Source organism: Brassica rapa, chromosome A04, assembly GCF_000309985.2.
Source record: "Brassica rapa cultivar Chiifu-401-42 chromosome A04, CAAS_Brap_v3.01, whole genome shotgun sequence".
NCBI lineage: Eukaryota > Viridiplantae > Streptophyta > Magnoliopsida > Brassicales > Brassicaceae > Brassica > Brassica rapa.
The window spans coordinates 10,089,284-10,099,600 of NC_024798.2; the positions used below are offsets into that span (position 1 = coordinate 10,089,284).

Sequence of the window (10,317 nt, forward strand, 5' to 3'; positions counted from 1 at the left end):
ATTAAAATTTTCAATTATTTTAAAAATTTTATTTTATTTACGGATCAAATCAAAATTATAAAACATTTCGGATATCCGAGTCACCGAATATCTAGGTGGCTAAAGATCGAATCGACATGAATGCTTCCAAATACCCAGATATCCGATCTGTGTCCACCCCTACTTAAATATACAATTTTATTTTATTTATATGAAAAAGTTGACTAATGTCAAGGCCTTTTTTTAAATTAATTTTAATTTTATCTTTCATGTATTATTTTGAACAAAAATGTTATTTAATATTAATTAACTATATCTTTATATATTTGTCAACTATTTTTATATACTTTTTACATACACATACATGTGCACCTTGATGTGAGCACATTGTAACTAATTATTCACCGCAACTGAAGTATCTAATTTTTTTGAAAGTTGAAATATTTTTTCTTAATGCTTCTTTCACTACCGACCAAATTGTAATGAAATGATTTGTCTTAATAATTTTTTTTTAAAACTATTTATCTGTTTAGAAACTATAATATAAAACTATTGGTTCTACATGACGACTGTTTAAAATTTATAACATGAAAATAAATAAATAATATTAATTTTTGGTTTTACCGGAAAAACCAAAAAAATCAAACATTTTAACCGAATAAACTAAAATAAATATTAATTTAAAATAATAGTTATATTTTAGAATATTTAAACATCAAAAAAACTTAAAACCGAACCAGTATCCAGATTAAACAGATTTAATGTCTTTTTATTAGTGTCTTTTTATTAAAAATAACGAAAATAATAATCACATCCCGCGCAAGGCGCGGGTTATTACCTAGTATTTATATATAATACATCCAGAGAGCACTGCTTAGGGTTTTATAACTAGGAGAGAAGAAGCAATATTACTACACAAGAAAGAGAAGAAAAAAACATGTCGAAGAAGATCAAAAAGTGTGTCCCATCGAATGAGCTTCTTGAAGATCTTTGCATTCGATTTGTTCTGAATGCCCCCGAAGAAGATAAACAGTCATTCGAAAGAATTTTGTTTCTTGTTGAGTGTGCGTATTGGTACTACGAAGATAACGTCGTAGAGAACGATCCTAGGCTCAAGTCGCTGCCGTTTAAAGGGTTTACGTGCCTCTTATTCAAAAGCTGTGAGCTGTTTAGTCCTTACCTTGCTCATATCGATGACATATTCAGAGATTTTAGTTCTTACAAGAGCCGAGTTCCGGTCGCGGGTGCGATTATCTTGGACGAGACATATGAACGTTGCTTGTTGGTCAAGGGATGGAAAAAATCATCTACCTGGAGCTTTCCGCGTGGGAAGAAGAGTAAGGACGAAGAGGACTACGCTTGTGCTATACGCGAGGTCTTAGAGGAAACAGGCTTTGATGTCTCCGAGCTGCTTAAGAAAGAGGAATATATTGAGTCTACATTCAGAGGAGAGCAAACAGTGCGGCTTTACATTGTCGCTGGTGTAAAAGATGATACAGCTTTTGCACCGTTGACCAAGAAGGAAATCAGTCAAATCGCATGGCATCCGCTTGATCGGCTTGATGATGGAGGAGTTACTGGTTTCAAGTTGTACATGGTGGCACCTTTTATCGCAAATTTGAAGTCATGGATATCAAAGCATCCCTCTTCTGTAGCACGGAGACCTGAGAAGCCACTTAAATCAATCTGTGTGTGGAATGCAAAGACAACAACAAAAACGGAAAGAAGCTACAATAAAAGAGCCTCGAAACAGTCACCGGAGTTCAACACATTAGCACTCTTACCGGCCAAGGAACCATGTTCTTCAGCTTGATATATATAGGTGCGGTTGGATTGGTGGGGGTATGTAGAGCAAAACAGTTGGATATATTAATTATTTATCCGCTATTTAGTTTATACCTCTCGTTTCTTTTAGAAGGAAAGGTTTAATTATTTTACATGATAATGCATGGTTAGTAGGGACAGGTGTGAGATCCTTTTGATGTTGGGTTTAGATAAGAATGGTTGCGACCACCTCTTTTTGCTCTTTCAAGAGTGTTATGTTCAAATCTCCAAAGCGTCTGTCTATTTTGCTCTTGTCTAGCCAATAATCTCAGTTTTCCTAACCTAATTTTGCATCTTTCAATTGCTTTTGAGTTTTCACATAAATGACTCTAGTTTCTCTTTACCTCAAAACGTTACGAGAATAAAATCACTAGAAAAGCTACTTTTATATCCAGAAGATTATAACATAATTGATCACAGGTTTCAATACCAACTTCTAGACAAGTATAAAACATTTCAGACAAAGCTCACATCTATATATAATACGGCTCAGAACAGTTTATTATTCCTGATAGAAGCAAACAACAAATGGGTGTGCTCTTTAAGTATAAGTCGTCGCAGTTGTTGCATTGATACCTCTCCTCTAGGCTCTAGCTTGTTGTGATTTTGCTGAACCTTCACTCTCATGGCCAGCTCTTTCTTACTCTGTTTTTGTTCTCTCTTGAACGTCTCTATTTTGCTCTTAGACACTCACTCTGTTTTAATTCCGACGTCTCTCTCTGTTTTGCTTGTGTTTCACACTCTCTCTCTCTCTCTTTACTCTCTTTGTATTTGTTCATTCTTGTAAAGAAAAGAGAGAATACTTTTATGTCTACATTGTTAACCTTTTCTCATTAATCTTAAACATACAAACTTACACAGTCGCACAACACAAACCCGGCTAGATATACATCCATGGATGCTTAATAAGCACACACACACACACAATCAAAGCCATATACATAAACACAGATTCGACGACGACGATAAGCAGTCTTGGAAAAAGAAAATCTTGGATTATCTCAAATATCCTTTTTTCTAAAAAGGAAAGACTCGTAAAAAAGGAAAAAGTGATTTTCTTAATAGTATCAGATATTACCGTTGTTAAAAATATATTAGATATTACCGGTCAAAACGAGTATAAATATATATCCAAAGAGCACTCGTACTATCTCATACAACAACAAAAAAATAATCCCACGCTGCTTTTCGAGTTCTAACAAGACGCTGGGGTGTTTCGCAAGAAAAATAATATGTCGAGCCTCCCGTCGAAGAAAAGTCTTGACGATCTCTACACTCGATTTGTTGTGAACGGCCCCGAGGAAGAAAAACAGTCTATGAATCGACTAATGTTTCTTGTAGAGAGTGCTCACTGGTACTACGAAGATAACGTTGTCGAAAACGACAAAACCCTAAAGTCGCTGTCCTTTGGAGAGTTTACTCGTCTCTTATTCAACAACTCCGATGTGTTGAGACCTCACGTTGCAAACATGGATAAGATATTCAGAGACTTTGGTTATTACAAGTCTCGAATCCCGGTCGCTGGTGCGATTATATTGGACGAGACATGCGAGCGTTGCTTGCTGGTCAAGGGATGGAAAAAATCATCGAACTGGAGCTTTCCACGAGGGAAGAAGAATACGAACGAAGAAGATGATGTTTGTGCTATACGAGAGGTCCTCGAGGAGACAGGGTTTGATGTCTCGAAGCTGCTTAAGAAAGAAGAATACATCGAGATTACATTCCAAGGAAAGAAGAGAGTGAGGCTTTACGTTGTGGTCGGTGTGAGAGATGATACAGCTTTTGCACCGCTAACGAAGAAGGAGATTAGTCAAATCTCATGGTTTCGGCTTGATGGGCTTGAAAGTGGATTCGCTGGTCTCAAGTTGTTTGAGGTTGCACCTTTTCTAGCATCCTTGAAGTCGTGGATATCAAAGCACATGTCTCCTCTGAGCATTGACAAGCACCTTAAACCACCACTCTGCGTGTGGACTACAACAAGGAAGACAAGGACAAAAATAACAGTAACATCAACGGAAAGAAGATGCAATGTAAAACCTTGGAAACAGTCTCTAAAGGTCAACAAGTCAGCAATCTTGCAGGCCTTGGGAATTTGTTCTTGAGTAGAGTCAGTCAAAGGGTGTGGTCGGATTGTAGAGCAAAATAGTACATGATATCTACTTTTCCTATTTGGTTTGTTGTACATGATTATATTGTATATCCAGTAGTAAATGAAACCAAGCTTTATTCTTTATTTTTAAAGACGTTTTTCTTATTAATTTCAGAGCAAGTAACAGAAATATACATACAAACTATAATATAGATGCTTCTATGGAGAATAAAACTTAGTTATGTACAATCAAAGACCTTTTATCTTCATTGCGTGGAGCAAAGCTAGCTTAAAAGAGAAACGAACTTACTGTGTCTATACAAGTTTGTTGTTGCTACCTTTTAGTGTATAACTTTTTCGCAGACAATCTGAATTACAAAGGCGATCCGCAGAGGCAAATATGACGGGTTAATGTACATTGTACATATTTCATGCTCAGAATAGGATATGATGCAATGCTTGTTTTGGAGTTAATTCTAATGCGGTTTTGAAGTATACTCTTGATGCTAAGCCCATGATGCTATATACTAAAAACGGTGAAGGTGGGATACGTTGGTGAAGGTACTAGAATTTGTTTTAGAAAACTAAAAATCTGGCAGATTCAGGTTTCGAACCTATGACCCTTGCGTTTATTAGCACGACGCACTAACAATCTGAGCTAATATTCAGGTTTCGAACCTATGAACCTATGATTAAAAGAAACTCTCCAAGGGAAGGAACTACTCTAGTGATAAGTCCCACAAAGGTAGTATCATCAAACTTAACTCAAACAGAACATCTAAAACCTTCTTTGTGAGAAAGATGTTAACTGTCTTCTTCAATGATCTCACAGATAAGAAAGACAGAGATTCAAAGAAGGAAAGAAGCAAAAAGAGAAGGTGCTTAACCGATAACCTTAAAACAGATGGTGCCATGTCTTTTATAGCTTTTATTAACATTAACCATGTTGAGTTTGCAGCATTATTCATCCTCAGAGTCTTCATCTAGCAGCGATGAAGAAGAATCTAGAAAGTCAAGATCGAGTTCTAAAAGATCAAAGAAAGAGAAGAAGCACAAGTCCAGCAGAGACAAACACTCTAGCAAAAACTAAAGAGGAAACCGATGGCCCTGTACCACTCTCTAGATTCTTTGGCAATCCAAAGAGTTGAACAAACATGCAAAAAAAAACCACTGCAAGAGTTATTGAATATCTTCCTCAATCAAAATACTCAAATTAGGATATTGTTTGTTTTCTTCGTTGTTGCAATGTATTATTATTATTTGTTGGATTGAAAGTTAATAATAATTCCCACATAATCATTATTTTTTCTTTCTTTAGTTTATTTAGGTAAATATTATATAATCTTACAATACCAAATATGGTTTATTTAGGATATCTAGAACAATATCTTAACACATAAGGTATATAATTTACTATACAATGAACTTAAATTTAGTTTGCAAGTCTATTTTTTGGTCAAAGTTTGCAAGTCTATCAGATGCAAAATTTGGAAGGTTAATATACCCTTCTTTTTAGAGAATAAAATATTATATTATTTCCTTTAAAATATTTTTTTTTCCTTTTCCTATAGACTTGCATTTCTTTTGGTAATTATATGATTCTTATTACAGCTGCTACCAAAATAAACTACAACAAATTTCTGTGACTCAAATGGTTACATCTTTTCATATATCCTGAAAATACATTGTTAATTAATAGCAAAAAAGGCAGTCCAGTAATCCAACGATGATCATTCCACTGCATCACCACTTCACCAGTAAGACTTTTTAGTTTTTACTCAATCTATCAAAAGATATCATTGTCTTTTTACTTATGATGATTTAAAAATCAATCACTTCTCCTTGATATATTGATTATATAAAGTTCATAATTAAGGTTTTTAATATGCTTACACTGTTACACATTCAAAAATTATTAGTGGTGATTGAGTACTAGCTAGTGGTCTAAGGGAAATGACAAAAATGCAACATGTTACTAATATATCAATATCACATATGCATGTGAATCACGATGCATGTTTGACTATTTTACCACTTTTACAATATTATCAGTGAATGCTAATTAAATTAGTAAGAATTATTATTTTTATCTCGGCCTAAAGCCCAAAACAATGCGTCTAACAAAGCACCGAGTATACAAATTACGGTCTTTTATAACTGAGTCTAAACACTAAATACGAAATTGATATTGGGAGAAATTAGCGTTAGATTTATACTTTTAACCCGTTACTTCTATATGATCTAGCTTTTGACCCAATAAGTTCTAAAAATTACAATACAATCCTCAAGTACGGAGAATGTTAATGATGGTTGAATTGAGTTACACTTTTCTTTTGTGACTGAACGTTAACAAGAGATGAGCAAAGTAATTATTGGCAATAAAAATAAGGGACATTTGCTTCTAAGGGGCGACTGGTTTTTTCGTTACCACCCGCAAACGCAGCTTTTACGATTGGTATCGGTTGTCGGCGGTTTGCAACAATCACTCAAATCGCTCTAAACCGCTTCAAACCGCTCCGAATCTCATAAATTCAAAAGCTGGCTCCAACTAGCGTTTGCGGTTGCGGGCGGTCGCGGGAAGGTAAAATTTTTTTATTTTTTTTTAAATAAATATACATACAAAAGTAAAAATATTTAATAAAAAATTTAAAATTGAAATTATGAAAATATTAAAATATATCTATTATATTTTAATTAAAATTATAAAATTTTATAATAAAAACAATTTCAATAAATTTTTAAAAATTAAAATTATAACTTTCTAAATATAAATTTTATATTTATTATAATTTTATTATTTTTAATATTTTTATAATTATATTAAATGTAAATGTTGTTAATTTATTATTTGACTGTTACCGTATTTGGTAGTTAACCAGTCATAAGTCACCCGCAAACGCACCAATTTTTAACCGCAGTACCACTCGTACAAATCTCTTAAAACCGCTAGAAATCGCAACCGTCCGCATCTACAAACTCTCGCAACCGCAACCGCTGCGTTTGAACCAGTCAGGCCCTAAGTATAAATTAAATTTGGAGCCTTTTCTTTTGTGGTTCTTCTAAGGATGATGATGCATCTTGGAGACCTTTCATCAGAGGGCTGAGATTCATCCATAGCATCAGCTATCAAAACACAGCTTCAAACATCTGATGAAGAAGGTTAAATTGGGAAGCCAACACCATTTCTCTCAAGTTTTTCTGCTGCACATGATAAATCTTGAGCTCCAACTTTCAATGGTACAAACCACAGCCTTAAAGAAGAGGAAGAAACGGTCTTTGTTAAGACTTATTTTTGACACGAATAAGCAGAGGTTTTGTTATGAATAATGGTGGCGCTTTTATACCTGACGTCTCGCTTGAAGTCTTCTGAGTCATCATAGGAAGAAAGTCGTTCGTATGTAGTCCGCATAATGTCTGAGACTTGGAAACAATACCAAACCAAGGCCAATGGCAGGTATAAGAATGGTGTGAAATCTATGATATTGCTATAAGAATTCAGGTTACTGTAATGTTGAAAGAGAAAAACATATTCTACATAGGAAATAAGAATGAACTGAACGCACTAAACAAAGTATACAATGCTGCGAAAACCCTTTGCATAGCTGCATTGTTTTAGAAGGACTTATGTCCTGCAGGATCGCCTTAGCTTCCATAAAACATTAGAGAGTAGTTAAGTTTCTTCCGAATCAATAAACCATAAGAACTGTATACATACCTTGTACCAAGTGTGGCCTCTGTCATACTACAACCTAGTTTCTTCGTAACTTTTATGAGGTAACTACAGTTCTAACAGTGATATATGGACAAGAATTACTAATCGTAATCCCAAGTTTTCTCAAGGCTCTTGCGATATCTTTAGACCGAGTTCCATCAGCATCAATACCAAAGATCTTGGATCTTTCCTAAAGTAGCAGTGTAAGCAAAGTTTATGAGGTTTCAGCATACACTGCTACAAAAATCCAGTGAAACCAAAAGCAGGATACAAGACCTTCCAGAACTCATGTATTTTGACTTCCCTAAGCAAGTTCAAGCAAGCATAGTGTATAATTTAAACTACCAGTGGTCAGTTATAGTACCGGTACTTTCAGGAAGATCTATGGAGAAGAAGCGATTATTCTGTGTAAGGTACTCTTTCCAAGCTGCAATCTATGCATTATGGAGAGAAAGAAACAAGATCAAACATGGGGAGAAGCCAATGACAATTGAGATGATGAAGAAGCTTGTGGATAAAGGTATTAGAAACAAGCTAAGTATTTTGAGAATGCAAAGAAGGAAGGGCATGGAAGGAGCTCTTCAATTTTGGTTTGAGACTAGAGTTTAAATTTGAGTTTTAATGTAGTCAATTTTCATAGTTGGGAGTAGTGGTTATATAGAGAAAGGACTACACATGATGCAAAAAGACTTTTTTGATGAATAAAATGTAGCATTCATTCAAAAAAAAAAAAATTAAACTGCTTGGAGATGTTGCAGCTTTCGCAGATGATCCAGCTGATACTAATGATTTGAGTGGTCGAGCTTCTTAGGGATGTCTTTAGCAAACATGATCAATATATATTACTATGCTGGTCCTTATGAAGTACACAAGTGGGCTTAGCTTTTATGTTGTCTGATTTTACCTTTTCATTGGATGGAACTTGGCTCGATCCTCATACCTTCTGATCTAAGATTATGTTTTGTTTTAATGTCTTTCCTCTAAGGTTAGCTTGTTGTTTGTTATTCCAAGTATTGAAACATTTTTTAAGTTATGAAACATTTTCTATTTTTTTCTCTTCAAGATAAGGTTTGCATTATCCATTTTTGAACATCGTTTAAGTTAAAGACATATTTTAAAAACTAGTATTCAGCTTATGATATTTCAAGCAATTTTTCCATATAAATTTCATAAAATGCTGAACATTAATGTTGATTGAATGGAATTATTGTGAATTTTAATGTGACTTTGAATTAAGTTATAGACTTATATTCATTGAGTTACAATTATGAATAAGTTAATCTGAACATTGTCTAAGTTATGAAGACTTTTTCTATTTTTTTGCTATTTTAGGATAAGGTTTGTGTTTTATCAATTTTTGAACATTGTTTAAATTGAATTCATCAATTTTTGAAAAGTAGTTTCAACTTATGATATTTCAAGCAATTTCTCTAATAAATATCATGAATTTTTGAACATTAATGTCGATTTTGAATGGACTTATTGTGAAACTTTAAATTGACTTTGATTTAAATTATAGATTATTATTGAATTAGAATTATGAATAAGTTAATCTAGACATTGTTTAAATGATGAAACTTTTAATATTTTTTGCTCTTCTGAGATAAGGTTTGCATTATCAAATTTTAAACTTTGTTTAAGTTGAATACAAAGATTTCAAAAAAGTAGTATTCAACTTATGATATTTCAAGCAATTTTTCTTATAAATATCATGAAATGCTGAATTTTAATGTGACTTTGAATTAAGTTGTAGACTTATAGTCATTGAACTAGAATTATGAATAATATAATCTGAGCATTGTCTATGTTATGAAGAATTTTTCTATTTTTTGCTATTCTAAGATAAACATTTTGCATTATTAATCTTTTAACATTGTATAAGTGGAATTCATCAATTTTGAAAACTAGTTTAACTTATAATATTTCAAGCAATTTATCTTATAAATATCATGAATTGTTAAACATTAATGTCGATTTTGAATGGACTTGTTGTGAAACTTTAATGTGACTTCGATTTAAGTTATAGACTATAGTCATTGAAAAATAATTATGAATAAGTTAATATGAACATTGTTTAAGTTATGAAACTTTTATATGTTTGTCTCTTCTAAGATAAGGTTTGCATTATCAAATTTTGAACATCGTTAAGTTGAATACATCTATTAAAAAAATATTCAGCTTAACACATTCAAGTATTTTTTTCTTATAAATATCATTAAATGATGAAAATTAATGTTGATTTTGAATGGATTATTTTGAAACTTTAAAGTGACTTTGAATTAGGTTATGCACTTATAGTCATTAAGTTAAAATTATGAATAAAGTTAAATATGAATAGTGTCTAAGTTACGAAGACTTTTTCTACTTTTGCTATTCTAAGATAAGGCTTGTGCATTATCAATTTTGAACATTATTTAAGTTGAATTTATCAATTTTTGAAAAGTAGTTTCAACTTATGATATTTCAAAAAATTTCTCTTATAGATATCATGAATTTATGAACATTAATGTCGATTATGAATGAATTTATTGTCAAACTTTAATGTGACATTGATTTAAGTTATAGACTATAGTCATTGAACTACAATTATGAATAAGTTAATTTGAACATTTTTTAAGTTATGAATTTTTTTATGTATTTTTTGCTCTTCTAAGATAAGATTTGCATTATCAATTTATGAACATCTTTTAAGTTGAATACAATTTTTTTAAAA

At 32.6% G+C, this 10,317-nt stretch overlaps 2 protein-coding genes across 2 annotated transcripts; both read left to right on the forward strand.

Moving 5' to 3' along the window:
* The first annotated feature begins 612 nt into the window (after positions 1-612).
* On the forward strand, positions 613-2,828 carry LOC103863983 (mRNA-decapping enzyme subunit 2). Its single transcript, XM_009141748.3, has one exon. It carries the CDS (start codon positions 917-919, stop codon positions 1,790-1,792), a length of 876 nt encoding a protein of 291 aa, XP_009139996.1. The 5' UTR covers positions 613-916; the 3' UTR covers positions 1,793-2,828.
* On the forward strand, positions 1,831-5,188 carry LOC117133483 (mRNA-decapping enzyme subunit 2-like). The gene has a single exon (XM_033289814.1). It carries the CDS (start codon positions 3,036-3,038, stop codon positions 3,903-3,905), a length of 870 nt encoding a protein of 289 aa, XP_033145705.1. The 5' UTR covers positions 1,831-3,035; the 3' UTR covers positions 3,906-5,188.
* Positions 5,189-10,317: the final 5,129 nt, after the last annotated feature.